We start from the raw sequence: 18120 nt of genomic DNA on the forward strand, positions 1-18120 counted from the left end.
GATTGCTGCTGAATCACTGTGAGATCTGCCTGTGTGGCAGCTCACTAGCGACCATTTAGTGATGCACCAGCGATCCTGGTGCATCGCTAAATGTAAAGGGGCCTTTAGTGTCCTACTCAATGCACTGCCAGTGTCTTAGGTAAATTATTCCAGACCAATTCACCTCCCTTAGCTGTTACATTTGTATGTGTATTTTTTCATGAACATATGTATTGTATTGGTGACCTGTGTTCATGATTCTGTAATTGAAGCAAAGCTGAACTTTGGGATCTTGAAAAATGCACCAAAAACTGCACCAAAAATACAACTATTCATGTGTTTTTGACACTGCTTCTTTTCTGCCAATAGTGCAGGTTTTCCTGCAAAAAAAAAATGCAGCAAAAATGCCTAATGTGAACTTAACCTAAGACTTTTTCTTTAAGTCACCAACTGTTCCTGCTAAAACCATTTCCTGAAGTGGCTAATCAGCTGATTTAATGCAATTTTTTGTCATTTCCAGAGATTTTATATGGAAAAGCTTGGTACAATATAGTTTGTCGAGTTATTTTATGTATTCAAAACGGATTGTCTAACTGGAAAAATCTGTATAGATTTGTATAAAATAAAAATATATAAAATGTACTTTTATAACTGAATAAAAAATGGTTTCCCAATCTCAATTATCATCGAGTCCCAGAAACTTTACTTTTGCTTTGACAGCATGTGATCGGTGTTGCTTATCAAGGGAGTGGGCAGACTGGACTATTTTAGTAATGTCCAACCCCCCTCTCAGTACACATTGGGACCCTCTATGCAACAAAATCATAGAAATCCTCCTAGACATGCACATCATTGACAGTTGTAGAAGTATTGAAGCTCTTCTTATTTTTCCATGCTATTTAGTTTTACACCAACTATTGCAAGAAAAATTAAACGAATTACATAACAGAGTGACTTCAGACCCTTTTTTTGGAAGGTGGCACATTAAAAACTTTTTGCCCATAGAATACATGCAATTCCACAATACTGTAGGTATAAAATGTGTAGCTCAAACTGAAGGAACTTGTAAGAGGAAGACTGTAGTAGTGCTAATTCACTTCTGATACTCCTTGGGAAGACTTTCACTTTTCTAAACATACAGTCATGAGCTATGAGTTTTGTGAGCTCTTGAGACTATTAATTCAAAACCCCATGATAATATCCTGCAAGGATAATGGATAATGTCCCTCAGCGCAGTGTTGCCTGCTCATTTTTATTTCACCCTCTCATTCTCCTCCCTGATTTGGCCGCTTAGGGACAGACAGGTAATGGAGAAGAAATTGAAAGGGAAAATACATGGGAAAATGTAAATGAAAAGAAGTTATTATAACTGCTATAATGAAGTGCCTTTCATTTAAATATAAGAATGTAACGCTGAAATGAACTTGTGATCCTGAAATGCATTTTTAATGAGTTCCCTTTTTATTTTTGCTGCTTCAGTAGCATATTTTAAAGACCCTTTGAAAAAAAAAGCTACATTAAAAAAAAAAAAAAACACCAAATGCCACAACATACAAAATTGGATATTGGTTTATTCCAAAACTGCTGATCAGGAAGAGTGGCTCTTCAACACAAAAATGTTGCAGTCACTTTATTTAAATGAGGTTGAATTTGCATTGTGATGTGCCATTCTGATTTAGAAAAAAAAATTAGATTTTCAGATCAAATTGACCCAGCCAGTGAAGCGTTAAGGAACTGGCAGGTCTAGTCTAAAAGCCTCATGTTCTATCAAACCTGCAGACGACGGAAGTCATACAGTGCTAGTGAGAAAACAACTTTCTTGTTGAAATTTTCCTCTTGTAACTGTGTAACATTTTTGTTCTCACATAAGTACATACAATACATGATATATAGATATAGATGATAGATAGATAAATTGTGCTACATATTGTAGATCTTTATTACTCTACCCTTTTATAGCTAATTGTCCTGTATATAATTTTGTTTTTATTGTTTTTCTTATCCCAGGAGAACGGCCTTTTCAGTGCAACCAATGTGGTGCCTCATTTACCCAGAAAGGCAATCTGCTCCGCCACATCAAATTACACTCTGGTGAAAAGCCCTTTAAGTGTCACTTGTGTAACTATGCATGCAGACGCAGAGATGCACTCACTGGTCATCTCAGGACACATTCTGGTAAGTGAGCCTGATAGTTAAAGGAGGGATGAGACAGCAGGTAACAACATTTGTATAGTTATATGAAGGTCAATTGCCAAAAAGCAGAGGACTCCGTTACACAAAAATTAAATGATTAGCTTAGTATGGTTGCAGTATCTTGTCCATAAATATAGTAGGAAGAACACCTCCAAAGTACAAATGGCTGCTCTTATTGTTCAAACTAAAAGGAAAAGAAGTAGAGATGAGCAATAAAATTTGAGTGGACTAGAATTCTACTCGAATTTTACAAAAATCCGTATTCTCCAAATTGTGTATTTTTTTTGTAATTTGCTACTCTGCTAATTCAGCAAAACGGCAACTGTTGGCTGCTATTTTTCCAAACTGTAAAAGGCCATCAAAATGTTGAAACAAATAAAATCCTTGTACTCACCTTAAGGCCAGGGTCACAATTGCGAGTGCAATGTGAGAAACTCACACGAGTCTCTCGCCTCAACACCCGGTACTGCCGGCGGCGGTTTGGACTGGAGTGTTCAGCTGCATAGAAAGACATGCAGCCGCACACTCCGCCCCGAGTGCCGGCGGCAGTGGCGGGTATTGAGGCAAGAGACTCGCACAAGTTTTTCGCATTGCACTCGCATGTGTGACCCCGGCCTAATGTTCATCTCTCCGACCCTTGAGTGTCATCCATCCGCTCCTTGCAGCATCTTCAAATTGCCAGTATTCATGCTGAGATCCTTGGGCCTCTGACGCTGGCCTCGGACTTCTGGAGCATGCAAAATGTTACAGCATCGTGACGTTAATGCTTGCACCTTGCTCACTCATATACCAAGCGGATGATCGTGAGCAGTGGAAGCTGCAGGAGTGTGAGTGGAATGGGGTGAGTATAAGGATTTTCCTTATTCTTTAGCTATTACATTTGCTATGGTTTGGGTTTTGGAGAGAGACCCCAGCACATAATAAAGATTTTAAATTTGCAGAGAATTTTCAGTGAATCAAATTTCCTGGGAAAACAAGGCGAATAGGCGAATTAGACTTTTGCTTGATCCACTCATGTTTTAAAGGATAATTCACCTGTAAAAGAAAAGTTTTATTGTATGGTTATAGACTTAATAGATGTGGAAGGGAAAAGCTGTATGCAGTCTTATTTTAGTACTATGCCTTGCTAAATGCAAAAGACGTCATCAGCCCAAAAGAGACTCCTCTAATTTGATAAACAACACGACAAACATGAAAAAAGGACTGAGATACATCTTATATGAAGTTATTGCTATAAACGTAATTAGTTGAGTAACGTTATACTCTTTGAATAAAGCATCATCCAGATTTAAAGTGAACGAGACATTCAAAACATGCAGAAGACTATGACGATATAGCTTTAGGAATATTAACGTTCAGCTTAAGATAAAAGCAATTCTAGCCTAAAATATTTTTTTAATCTTTTTTTAACCAGACAAGTATTACGGTAATTAATTTTTGATCATGTGAGTGTTCCTCTCAGAAATAGGTACGCATATTTTCTGTACAATGTACACTGTTTTACATGGGTTACGTGGTATGTAACAGCACTGAACGCAATATTTTACCTATTTTTTGTTCGCAGTGGGTAAACCACATAAATGTGGCTATTGCGGCCGCAGTTACAAACAGCGCAGCTCTTTGGAAGAACATAAAGAGAGATGCCATAACTATTTGCAAAGTATGGGCCTGCAGAATAACATTTACTCAGGTAATTTACTTTACAGACTGTATCATTACAGTTAGACTGGAAATAACACCAAGTATGATATCAGTGAATGAAAATGATTTATTGACCTTTCATCAATAATGTTGGAACTGCAACAATCAATATGTCACAACTGTAAAACTGCAAGACTATGTTCACACATTGTGTTTATGGTTCAGGGTATCAGTCTAGAAATGCATCTTTCTAAATATGTTCAAAGGCTCTAATGGGCCCAACATATGTCAAAACATTGTCCTTTTGGTTTACATTCAGACATTATGCAATAGCATTCCATTTTCCACTGTATTGTATTCAATTTAGGGTGATCTCTGGGGAAATATAAAACAATAAAAGAACAGTAACTAATCTGTGCAAGATCTCTGCTACTTCTGCTTTGCCTGTTTCCTTTCAGGTTTTCTTGCCATGTGTATAATCCAGCCATGCTCATGTGTTGTCACCAAACATAGCAGTATCCTACCACATGGAATTGGAATAGAGCAGGAATGTATTAGGCTATTTTCACACTAGCGCTTGGCAGGGCTGCCGATGGCAGCCTACTTCCTCTTTCCTGCATCCGTTAAGCCCCGCCCACTGCTGCATCTCTTCCTTCAGGTCCGCCTTTGTCTGCATGTGTCCTGCGTACCCTATCTTTAACATTGGGTACGCAGGCCATGCGGATGTATGCTGACACATCCGCATGCGTCATTTTGACGTGTCCGCTGACTGCAACAAAATGCAACTTGGTGGGTTCGGTGCAGCATCAAAACAATGCATGTGGAATCATCAGCATACATCCGCATGGCCTGGGTATCCAATGCTAAAGGTAGGGTACGCAGGACACATACAGACATAGGCAGAGCCGAAGGAAGAGGTGCGGCAGTGGGCGGGGCTTAATGGAGGAAGAAAGAAGAAAGTAGGCTGCCATCCGCAGCGCTACACAACGCTAGTGTGAAGCCAGCCTTAGATACCACCATTTGTAGGCAGCCTGTAGTAGCAGTATCCTAGAATTTATACTTCAACTACTATCTGCAAAGGTTAATATATTCAAAGAAATACATTTCAGCAAGTTATTGTACATTTACTCAGGATTGATATAAGAGTGTGTGATCTCATGAAGCAGTTTCTTTTCCCCTCTCTATGTAGAACCAATGAATACCACTGAAACGCAGCAGATGCATGTCTTATAGTATTAGAATCTGTCTAGTAGGCTTTCCTAGTTTTAGTGTTACTCTCTCTACAGTTTGCATGAGTAGTTGAAAACACCATGACAATTTATTCTAACATCTGTTTCTCACAAACACACAGTAAAGTCTACCAGTTGTGCCTCTATGATTGCTTTTGTGTTTTCCAGTAAGTATTTTTAACGGGAAATTGCTGATCCTAGTTGCAACCCTTAACATCCACTTAGCATACTCATTTATATAGCACCATTAATTCCACAGTGCTTTACAGACATTATTGGCACTATCCCCGATGGGGCTCACAATCTAAATTCCCTAACAGTATGTCTTTTGAATGTGGGAGGAAACCGGAGAATCTGGAGGAAACCCACGCAATCATGGGGAGAAGATAAAAACTCCTTGCAGATGTTGTCCTTGGTGGGATTTGAACCCAGGATCCCAGCACTGCTAGGATGCAGTGCTAACCACTGAGCCACTGTGCCATCCAGCACAATGATTAAGTATCCCAGAATAATAATAGATTCCCACCCATCTCCATTGTTTATTTGCAGCTCCTTAAATATTTTACGTCACTGACTGGTGCTTTACGTAGTGGTTTTCCCCTTTCAACTCTTTATCACTAATCTGTCATGGCCATTCTAAATAGATTCAAATCATCTGTTACTTAAGGCCCCGTCACACATACCGTGAGACCGCTAGCGAGATCGCTGATTTTGTGATGCAACAGCGATTTCGCTAGCGATCTCGCTGTGTGTGGCACGCATCAGCGACCGCACCCCCCCCCCCGCCGGGTATCGCTGATCGTGCTAGGAATGTCCTGGGTCATTTTTTGATCGTTGGTCTCCCGCTTGCCTGCACGCATCGCTATGTGTGGCAGCAGGAGAGCAACGATCAGCGAGCTCCCAGCACTGTAAGCAGACACTGGGAGCTGGTATACAAGGTAAATATCGGGTAACTAAGCGCGCGCTACGCTTAGTTACCCGCTGTGTACTTTGGATACCTGCATGCTCATGCTGGGAGCTGGTATCCAAGGTACACAGCGGGTAACTAAGTGACGCGCACGCTTAGTTACCCAATATTTACCTTGGATACCAGCGTCCAACGCGAGCACTCAGGTATCCAAGGTACACAGCGGGTAAATAAGCGACGCGCTCGCTTAGTTACCCGATATTTACCTTGGATACCAGCGTCCTCGCTGGTCCTGATCACTGGTGAAATCTGCCTGTTTGGCAGCTCACCAGTGATCATGTAGCGAGGCACCAGCGATCCTGACAAGGTTGTATCATTGTCGGGATCGCTGATGCATCGTTTAGTGTGACGGGACCCTTACTCTCTCCGTGTCTTAAGACTGGACTCCACTTCTGCTCTAGTAATTGTGTACAGACTGCAATGGTAGCATTAACAACACACAGACAATCACTGGAATCAGGTTCAGGTCATCTACAGTGACAGAGCCCAGTGATTGGCTGCAGTGCTATTGATTTCATGTCACCTCCTCAGCCTGCACACAATCACAAGTAGCAATGGAGTGGACATAGCGCTGAACCTGGAGAGGATACGTAACCATTGATTTGATTATTTTTAACATGGCCATGACACATTAGTAAAAAAAAGTTCAAATGGGAAGATCACTTTAAGACTTGTATTTTTTGACATCCTGAATTTCCTTTTATTGTAGCAATAAAAGAAGAGAGCAATCACACTGAACTGGCAGAAGACCTATCTAAGCTTGGGTCTGAAAGATCTCTTGTTTTGGACAGACTTGCAAGTAATGTTGCCAAACGTAAGAGCTGTATGCCTCAGAAATTTGTTGGTAAGAGTTTGTAGCCTCCATTTGTTTTAGTGTAATACCCAAACCATACACCTAATTATTTGATTTGTTAGTTTAGATGAAAATGAATCAGAAATTAAAACATTTTATTTAAAATATTAAAAAACTGATTAAATTATCAAAATGTTCAAGGTGTTTCTGGCATGACCATTTAATCTGTTTTTTAGGTTTAGCATTTCTTTCTATATTAAATCACTAAACTCTGTCAGCAACCTTGCATATTATCTTTGAAGCATAATTTATAACAGTATGAATATACAATGAATACCAAATGAAATTAGGTATATATAACGCCTTCCTGACATAGGATGTGCTAGTAGTACCTCCATTGAGTCCTCATGTATGGAGTCCGCTCAGGAGCTGAATCTGCATCATATCCAGCAGATGGAAGCTATGTGTTCAGCACTTGCACCAATCGCTGCTGAGTAATCATTTTATCCATTTACCGGTATATTGCTTGTTAAAATAAGTTATTTCTGGCACCTTTCGGCCTGCCACCCCACCATGGCTGCCATCTTAGCACTGATTGTGGTGAGGCTTCATAGAAGAATGTCATTCATTTTGTCTATCTATCGCAATACAGACGGATCAAGCAATCAAATGACTGTAGGTTCAAGTTCCTTCGAAGTACTGTAAAAAAAGGTTTACGATTCCAAAAAAGGTTTTAAAAATGTACAAAATTAAAATTTACATAAAAGCATGAATCATGTCTCTTTTTCAAGATTAAAAATGACATTTTAAAAATGTAAAAAAAATAAGCATATTTGGTATTGCCGCACTCATACGAGTTTGATCCATTAAAAAATGTAATCAATTTACACATACAGTAAACACTTTATAAAGAAGGAAAAACAAATCAAAATGCCAGAATTATGGTTTTTCAGTTGTTGTCACACTTCCATAAAAAATGCAACAAAAAAAAAAGCGATCAAAACGTGATATGTATCCCAAAATTGTGTGAATAAAACTTAGCTTGTAACAGAAAAAAACAAATCCCTCAATAGAAAAATTAAAAGCATTACAGATCTCGCAAGATAGCAACACAAACTATTTTTTTCTACATACTTACAATTTTTTAATCACTTAAATAAATTAAAATTAATTGAATAAAAAAAAAAACAAGTTTGATATCACTGAAATCCTAAACCCTGGAGAATTATGTTGCCATATCATTTTTAGCATATAATGAACATTGTAGAAACAAAGCCTAAAAACAATGGTGGAATTATATAACTAATAAAGTCTATTTTTCTCATATCTCTTTCTTTAAGCTTACTTTTGCCTTTATTGCCATTTCATCTACAGATGACTGTGCATTCTCTAACCCAGAGGTGGGGAACCTCTGTTCTGCAGGCCGCATGCGCCCCGCAGTTGCTTATCATGTGGCCCGCGGGCAGGTCCACGGAGTCCCCAATGCTCGGGCGGCAGTTGTATCCTGTCAGCTGCCGGCCCTTTAACCCCCAAGTTCACGGCACGCAGCGTTCAAAACGCTGCCTGCCCTGCACATGAATGATGATGTGGTCTGGGTGGGCGAGGTTAGCGTCTGGGTGGGCGGGATTAGCGCCCAATGCTCTCTCGTCCACATGTCCCGGAAGAGGAGATGCTGCCCGCAGCTCTGTGCCTCCCCGGTGATCTCTGTGCTGGCAGCTGTGTGCTTTTCTACTTGTAATCTGTACCCCCCGCTGTTTCCCCATGTGATATCTATGCCCCCTGTGATCTGTGTCCTCCAGCTATATGCCCCCCATGATCTCTGTGCCCCCAGCTATGTGCACCCCTGTGATATCTGTGGCTCCCAGCTTTGTGCCCCCTGTTTTTTATGTGCCCTCTGCTATGTACCCCCTGTGATGTTTGTGCTCCCATGTGCCCCCTGTGATCTGTCACCCAAAGCTATGTGCTCCCCAGCTATATGCACCCCTGTGATCTCTGTGCCCCTCCCCTGTGATCTTCATGTCACCCCTCTGTGATCTGTCCCCCCCGGTGATCTATGAGCCTCCCTGACGATCCCTGTCCCCCAGTGCTATATATCCCCCCACAGCTGTATGTGCCTCCCAAGTGATGTGTATATTTCCCAGTGCTGCATTTACCCTGAAAGTGCTGTATATTCCCCCGAGTGCTGTATATCCTACCACCTGTGATATATATAGCCCCCAGTGATGGAGAAGCAGCTCCAGCCGTCACATTAAGGGTGAGTTACCGTAATTAATTGCTTGACTAAATATATCGGGGTAATTTTCAAGATGATCATTTTTGTGTGGCCCTCGAATGATGGTAGAAATTTCCAAATGGCCCCCGGATGGAAAAAGGTTCCCCACCCCTGCTCTAACCCAATCACATGGTAGTGGACAGATTGTCACTTCTTTCTGGCTCTTGTCTACATTAAGGTGATTTGATTGGCTATAGATTGTTTGACCAAATCCCACATATTATAATGCTTGGCATACACAGTCATTTCAAAAGACTTTGTCTTGTTTTTAAGCTGTTTACCCGACAGTGATTTTTTTACACTGGAAATGTTGCAGCAAAATTCACCACTGCACATCTCATTATGAAAATGGCATGGCTAAAGGGGAGAAAAATAGCAAAATCAGCTGTTGTTACCCCCTGCCATGCTGGTGGCCCTGGCCCTCCTTGACATGGCTCCAGCAGTGACATCACAACTACAGATTCTGACCACTGTCTCAGCTAATGTCTGCTTGCTCCACTTTTCTGCATTCTGTCAACTGACACGTTCCTTAAAAAGTACAGTTTTTGCATGCAAAACCTAGATGAGAAAAAAGCAGCTTCTCTGTAAGCTTTGTTTTAACAAGATCATAGCCAAGTTTTATATTTGTGACATATAACAAAAATAACTTCTTGCTCAGAGACAAAATGAAAGCCAGACTAGTATTTTCAACGTAAGGCCGGGGTCACACTTGCGAGTGCAATGCAAGAAACTCGTGCGAGTCTCTCGCCTCAATACCCGGCACTGCCGATGGCATTCGGGACTGGAGTGTGTGGCTGCATGTCTTTCTATGCAGTTGAACGCTCCAATCCAAACCGCCGGCGGCAGTGCTGGGTACTGAGGCAAGAAACTCGTGCGAGACAAGATCAGATGCTGTGCTGTGAGCTCAGGGCAGACCTATTGCATCCTGTGCTAAATGTGCTGTTGTTTCTAATCTTGAAAAAAATCTGTAACTTTCAACGTGATGCAAAAGCACAGTCCTGTGACCACAGCCTTATGGCTTCAGACGTCAGTAATTTTTCTTGTATGCAAAAAACAGCCCGAGTTTCATCAGTGTTTTTGATCAGAGTGTCGTCAGAGTCTGCTCACTGTGTCAGTTTTCACCATCAGAGTTTCATCGGTTTTTCTTGGATAATAAATACTGATGGCGGTTTCTTAAGCTTCTCCTACCAAACAGTTCATAAAAAAATCGGACAGCACACAGTTTGCATCCAATTGCTGTCTGAGTTTTCCATGGCCCACAGGCTTGTATTCGTGAGATTAATCTAAGGCCGGGGTCACACTAGAGAGGAATACGGACGAGTGAGAGACGTTAAAAGCACGCATTACACACGGACAAATGATTCTCTATGGGGTAGCTCCCAACAGCCGTATATTTCTCATCCGTATTCTACGGTCCGTGCCAATCGCAGCATGCTGTGATTGTCAGCGTACTACGCCCGTAGGACGCCAATACAGGTCTATGGGTGCGCAAAAAATGTGGAGTACACACGGAACACACGTGTGACTTGCGAGAAATACGCAGGTCTTTTGGCAGGTGACAGGAAATGGGCCAATCCATCATCAGGAAGCTTAGACATGCAGATGAACTCAAAAAGTGCTCCAGACATCCAGGAAGTACGCCTCCACGGAGTACATCAGCGTCATGGCGCCATATTTCCTCAATGTGGAGATGCTTTTATTGTATTAGTGCAGGAGCAGCCAGAAATCTGGGACCAACGTGATGCCCATTATGCCAACCGGGCAAGAAAGGAGGCGTCATGGAGGCGCATATGTCGCCAGATGTTCCACGATTTTGGTGATTGGCCACGTGAGGAGCAGCAGCAACTGAGTAAGTACAACCCAAAAACTGTGTAAAAGTACCTCACATCAAAAAATGCATATAGAATCAGCCCCCCCCCCTTCCTGTGCTTCTACTTTTTTACTCATGAGGCGGGTAGATTTTGATGTGACCCATGGTTTTACACTGCCATAATTTGGCCCAGGCCACAAGCTCCTCATCCTCCTAGCCTACCAAGTTAGTAAGTGTAGTTACTTGATACATGAACTACTGTGAGACCCTGTGTATCTGGCCTGGATGCCCCAATTATATATGCCACCCTGGGTAGAAAGCACACCCCAGAAGGCCACATGCCTAGGCTACTGTTAGCAAATCTGACATCAAATATGTGAAATTGAGAATATTTCCTGTCACATTGCAGTTGAAGATGTGATGAGACGGTGGCGCAGCATCCGCGACTAGTGTTGAGCTTTCCGATACTGCAAGTATCGGGTATCGGCCGATATTAGCTGTATCGGAATTCCGATACTGACTTCCGATACTTTTTTCGTATCGGATACCGGAATCGGAAGTTCCCATAAAGCTATCAGCCTGCTCGATTTGATTCAGCCAATGGGAATCCTCAGAAATGTGGTAACATCCTGTTAGGTATGTTAACTATTGGCATGGCTGTGATTGGCTGCTGAAATGATGTCATCATGATGCATAGTCTGTGTGCATTATGATGCGCCGTCTGTGCCGACTGTGGGGGGTCTGTGCCGACTGTCGTGGGTCTGTACGGGCCTGCCGGGTGACTGTGCCGGCTGCCGGTGGTCTGTGCGGGCCTCTCGGGGGTCTGTGCAGACTGCTGGGTGCCTGTGCCGGCTGCCGGTGGTCTGTGCGGGCCTGCCGGGGGTCTTGTGTGTGTGCAGGCATCGTCCGATGGGACTACAAGTCCCATCGGGCTATGCCTGCTACAATGACAGTGATTGACACATTAGCCAATGATGGAACAGTAGTAGTCCCATCATCCGGCTAATGTGTTGAATGTAAGAAAAAAAAAAACATACAACATACATACTACATACATGCTACATACATGCTACATATATGCATACTATATACATACTGCATACATACTACATACATACATACTACATATATACATACTATATACATACTACATTCATACTACATACATGCTACATACATGCTACATATATACAACATACATATATACTACATGCTACATATATACTACATTCATACAACATACATATATACTACATACTACATACAACATACATACTACATACATGCTTCATATATACTACATTCATACAACATACATATATACTACATACATGCTACATATATACTACATTTATACAACATACATACTGCATACAACATACATACATAGTACATACATACTACATACATCCTGCATATATACTACATTCATACAACATACATACATACTACATACATGCTTCATATATACTACATTCATACAACATACGTACTGCATACAACATACATAGTACATACATACTACATACATACTGCATACATGCTGCATATATACTACATTCATGCTACATATATACTACATTCATACATACATACTACATACATGCTACATATATACTACATTCATGCAACATACATACATACTACATACATGGTACATAGATACTACATTCATACAACATACATATATACTACATACATGCTACATACATACTACATACATACAACATGCTACAGACATACAACATACATACATACTACATACTGCATACATACAACATTCATACAATACATACATACTGCATACAATACATTCATACATTCATACAATACATACATAGACATACAGTACATATAACATAGAATACATACTCACCATTACTTGTCACATTGTTCCCCGAAGCCAGTGTCATCTAAGGAAAAATATGAAAATAACAAACAAGCCATATACTCCCTGATCCGCAGAAATCCACGCGTTTCCCACGCCGATCTCCCGTGGAGAGCAGCAGCATTAGCTGATGCGACCACTCTCTAGGGGCTCAAGGAATCCAGTGTCGGGAGGTAGGTATCCTTCCGCACTGTATTCCTCCGCCACTGTAAAAAAATAGTCCCTAGTCTCACTTTTGGCATTGCTGTGTGAAAAAGTTCCCACACAGCATTTGCCATAAAGTGAGACCAGGGACTATTTTTTTACAGTGGCGGAGGAATACAGTGCGGAAGGATACCTACCTCCCGACACTGGATTCCTGAGCCCCGTAGAGAGCGGTCGCATCAGCTGATGCTGCTGCTCTCCACGGAAGATCGGCGTGGGACACTCACTCGTGGATTTCTGCGGATCAGGGAGTATTTGGTGGTTTGTTATTTTCATATTTTTCCTTAGATGACACTGGCTTCGGGGATCAAAGTGACAAGTAATGGTGAGTATGTACTCTATCTTGTATGTACTGTATGTCTATATGTATGTATTGTATGAATGTATTGTATGTAGTATGTATGTTGTATGTCTGTAGCATGTTGTATGTATGTAGTATATATGTATGTTGTATGAATGTAGTATATATGTAGCATGTATGTAGTATGTATGTACTATGTATGTATGTTGTATGTATGTAGTATATATGTATGTTGTATGAATGTAGTATATATGTAGTATGTATGTAGTATGTATATATGTAGTATGTATGTAGTATGTAGTATATATATATGTAGTATGTAGTATGTATATATATATATATATATATATATGTAGTATGTATATATGTAGTATGTATATATGTAGTATGTATGTAGTATGTATATATGTAGTATGTAGTATGTATATATGTAGTATGTATGTAGTATGTGTTTTTTTTTCTTTTTACATTCAACACATTAGCCGGATGATGGGACTACTACTGTCCCATCATTGGCTAATGTGTCAATCACCGTCATGGTAGCAGGCATAGCCCGATGGAACTTGTAGTCCCATCGGACGATGCCTGCACAGACCCCCGCAGCCTGCACAGCCCCCCGGACAGTCGGCACAGCCCCCCAGCAGGCCGGTACAGACCCCCGGCAGTCCGCACAGACCCCCGGGCAGTCGGCACAGACCCCCGGCAGGCCGGCACAGACCCCCCGGAAGGTCCGTACACACCCCCGAGAGACTGTACAAGGACAGAAAAGGGTTTTTCTTATTCCGATACCGGAAGTCCCATAGACTTGAATGGGACTTCTGGTATAGGAATCGGCGATACCCGATTTTTTTTAGATCCATTCCGATACAATATTTTTAAGTATCGGCTGGTATCGCTCAACACTATCTGCGACCAATACAGGCAGGAACGTCAGCAGCGGTCCAGGAGTGGTGATGCGGGCCACCTAAAGCGGAAATACATTTATTATGACTGCCTCTCCTTCCTCGCCCCTATTCTGGATCTGAGACCGTAAGTAGATACCTCACACCACATTACACAGATACTTTACAGGGCCAAAAATATTGATTAATTTTTGGCTCTGTTCTATTTCATAACAGAACTCACTCCAACCTTACGGAGAGAGGAACTGGCTCAGATACAGATCCTGTAGGGAATGAGGTGGCTGGCCCATCTTCCCCCCGCTACAAGAAGCATGGGTGAAGAATCCTCGCAGGAAAACCCAGTGCCTGTGGCACAAACCCCACCACCAGGACCACATCCACAACCAGGACCGTCTGCTGCTGCACCATCAGTCATACTGGAGGAGCAGGGCAACATGAGCAGCAGCTCAACTTCCCAGATCCGGGCCTCACCACAGCCTGCTGGACCATCCCGGCGAGGAAGAAGAAGGTGCCAGATCCCTGCCCAGGATACACGTACAAATGTGGACACTGGGGTCCTCAACTATTTGGCTAGAGTCAATAGTGATGATGGCGAGGAGGCATACTTGCGCAGCCTGGCCCTTTACCTTCGTGCCCTTTCCCGTGAGGTGAGGCTCCGTATTCGAGGATGTTTTCAGATCCTGCTTGATGCTTGCACACACCACAATACCCCATATGAATTATTTGAATATCTGGAGAGGTGGCAGCTTTCACCCAGAAATCTAATGCGCCTTAGACACCCCACACACATGCTTGCTCAAGCAGGCTCTGAGGATCCTCAAATACGTGGGCCTACACCTCACCCCCTTCCTCCCCCTACCCAACCTTCCCAACAGCAGCCACATATGTCTGGCTCTAGCCAACCTCACCAATATGGCCACTTGTTCCCACCCAGTGTTGGAGGCTGGTCCCAACCTGGTTGGGCACGACATGGTTATATTGGTGGGTATGAGACATGGGCCTACCAGACCCAACAAGATGCCCCTCTTCAGTATCACTCTGGCCAGTACCCACAACAATCCCAGGAGGCAGTACATTACCCACATCATGGGCAACAGTATGCCCCCACACTTGGCGATGTTGGGCAAAGTAGCCAGCAGCAACCACAGGCTGGTTTTCCGCCTTCTCCTTCCCCAACTTTCCACAATTTATAATGTAGCCATTTTGGTATTGCATAATGTTTTTTTTTATTTTTGTCTCTATGTGTGCAAATGTTATTTTGAACAAATGTTGACATCTGCAAAAAGGCCAATTTGGCCCATTGCCACAGTTCTCATATGGCTATAATATGTTTGGCTTAAAAAAAACCCAACCAAAAAAAAAGGCAAAAGTAAACATTTGTCTACTACATTTAACGTCTCTGTCAATTCTAAAAAACAGTGTCAGCATACTAACATACGCTTACCAATGCAAAAAAGCACTCAAAGAATCATAAGGGGTAGAAATATATATTTACACACATAAACCAAAAAATCATAACATAGACAAAGCATGCTCTTGCCAAGAAGTTTCACCCTCAGGTGACATAAAGTAATTTGTGAAAATATCACGCACTTTGAGCCCACGGTCTACGTTGAGGGTTGATAGGTGGTCTCGCCCTACACACATTGTCCAACCCACGCACAACACCAGCAGAGGAGGAACAATCATGTATCCTGGTGAAGTTATGAAGAACCACACAGGCTTTAACTACTTCATTAACATTTTGTTCACTCAGCTGAATGGCAGACTGGAGTACCCGCCATTTGGCACAAAGAATGCCAAAGGAACACTCCACCAGTCGCCGAGCACGTGATAGGCGCAAGTTAAAAATTCTGCGCCGGTGGTCAAGGTTGCGCCGGGGATATGGCCTCATGACATTGCGCGTTAACTGAAACGCCTCATCTGCCACAAGGGCATAAGGGACAGATTCTTGAGTGGAGCCTGGTAGCTGGCGTGGTGGGGGTAGATCCAACTGGTTGGTGCATAGCCGCCGAGCCATAATGGAAGTATTGAAGACTCGAGAGTCTCCCGTCCTTCCATAGGCCCCAATGTCAACAGTTATAAACATGTATTGAGTGTCGACCAGAGCCAACAATACAACAGAAAAGTATTGTTTATAATTGAAGAATTGGGAGCCAGAGTTCGGCAGCTTACGCACCCGGATATGTTTGCCATCAAGGGCCCCAATACAATTAGGAAAGTGGCACTCCTCCTCAAAGTCCCTTGATATCCTCAACCAGTCTTCCATCCTGGGCTCGGGCATGACGAGTTGATGTAGTCTTGACCATATCTCACTACATGTCGACCTGGCTATGCCTGAAATGGTAGATCTTCGAATCAGAAACTCATGGTGGAGGGCGGCATAAGACAGGCCAGTGGACAGGAAGCTGAAGAACAACAGAAAAGGGACATTTTAGAATGCACAAATTAAACAAAAAAAGGTACATACATACCAAACTTGTTAGGATTTCAGATCTACTAACACACACATATTTGGTTGCACAATGACTAAGTGATATTCAGTACATATTACACATAACTTTCTGGTCTGTAAGTTTCAACATATCTGGAATAAGATGAGGGCATTAAAATTAGTCCATAAAGCAATAAATACATACTTTTGGCGGATCCACTATCACTGGGTATGGTTGACCAAAGCGACGTGACAAAAGCCAGTTGAAGAGAACCTGCTCAGTTGTGTTGAAAGTCAGACTGTCTGCCATGTTGCACATACAACAGCAACACACCTAGTGAAGGCAAGGTCACAAATGGACAGAATGGAGGCAGCCACCTGTTCCTGAGGAAATAAATAGGGTGTAGGCTAATTATTTAAATAGTTAGCAGGCCTCAAAACCGTTAAATGTCCATTTTGCAAGGCTGCGAGAAAGTCTTGCAAAATACGCGACCACACCTTGCTTATGGATGACATAAGAAGCACAATTTAGGGGTCATTCATGCGTATTACGCATGTAAACTACGGACCGTATTTTGCGTCGGTTAGTGTGACCCCGGCCTAAGACTTGAATCAAAATCGGACCTGTCTTTTGATTTTTCAAAATACACAGAATTCATATGAGGAAAAGCCAGCTTGGCTGACAACTCCTTTGACTGAAGTCACACAGTACACAGGCTGTCAGTCAGGCAGACGGAGGAAATAGTGCTTCAGTGACAGAGACTTGAGATCTACAATAGATCTTCAGCTTCAGTTGCATATCGATTCAAACCCTGATTTCTAATTAACAAAGAAACAGACTGGCCATGTAAAGGTGTTCTTGGACTTGTCTTTGAAAGAGCTACATGGGAGTGAAATCCTGCTCACATTCCCTTTACTAGCAGATGGTGATTTGTACTATATACTGCAATAATAAAGCAATCCCTGGGAGGACTGAAAAGGAAAACAAGTGAAAAAACTCAAGTTTTAAAAAATATGCAAAAAATGAAAGAACATAAAAATTAAAATCCCCATTATTTTGCCCAGATAAAAATAAATATATGTAAAAAATAATACAAACAAGCATATTTGGTATTTCTGGGTCTGTAAAACTCTGAACTGTCAAAAGGTTTTTTTCTCCCTTTGTATGGAACATTTAAAAAAAATTGAAATACCAAAATTGCCATTATTTTGGTCTCCACATCACCCATACAAAAATTGATTCAAGTGTAGTAGGTACCCTAAAATGAAACCTATTAAATCTACCACTTCATGCACAAAACACAGGCCCTCATATAGCTCAATTGACAAAAAAGTTATGGGTCTCAGAAAATGCAAGCATACATATTTGGTATCACCGTCTCCCTAATTATACTGACCTGGAGAATCATGTGTCACGATAATATAAATATGCCATATTTTGAGCATACTTCTAGAAGTTTCCATAGCTTTACAGACACATGCTGTTGGCTTTTTGACCCCTCCCAGC

At 42.0% G+C, this 18120-nt stretch overlaps 1 protein-coding gene across 2 annotated transcripts in view; it reads left to right on the forward strand.

Annotated features, from left to right (window-relative positions):
• Window positions 1–18120, forward strand: part of IKZF1 (IKAROS family zinc finger 1) — a 231280-nt gene that overhangs the window by 196781 nt on the left and 16379 nt on the right. For both annotated transcript variants that reach the window (XM_073549868.1, XM_073549869.1), the window contains exons 5-7: window positions 1987–2154; window positions 3737–3862; window positions 6719–6853. In XM_073549868.1, coding sequence (XP_073405969.1) covers window positions 1987–2154; window positions 3737–3862; window positions 6719–6853 — 429 coding nt within the window. The remainder of the gene's footprint in view (window positions 1–1986; window positions 2155–3736; window positions 3863–6718; window positions 6854–18120) is intronic.

The sequence above is a fragment of the Dendrobates tinctorius genome, unplaced genomic scaffold (assembly GCF_039654945.1).
Source record: "Dendrobates tinctorius isolate UK_male_01 unplaced genomic scaffold, ASM3965494v1 ptg000162l, whole genome shotgun sequence".
NCBI lineage: Eukaryota > Metazoa > Chordata > Amphibia > Anura > Dendrobatidae > Dendrobates > Dendrobates tinctorius.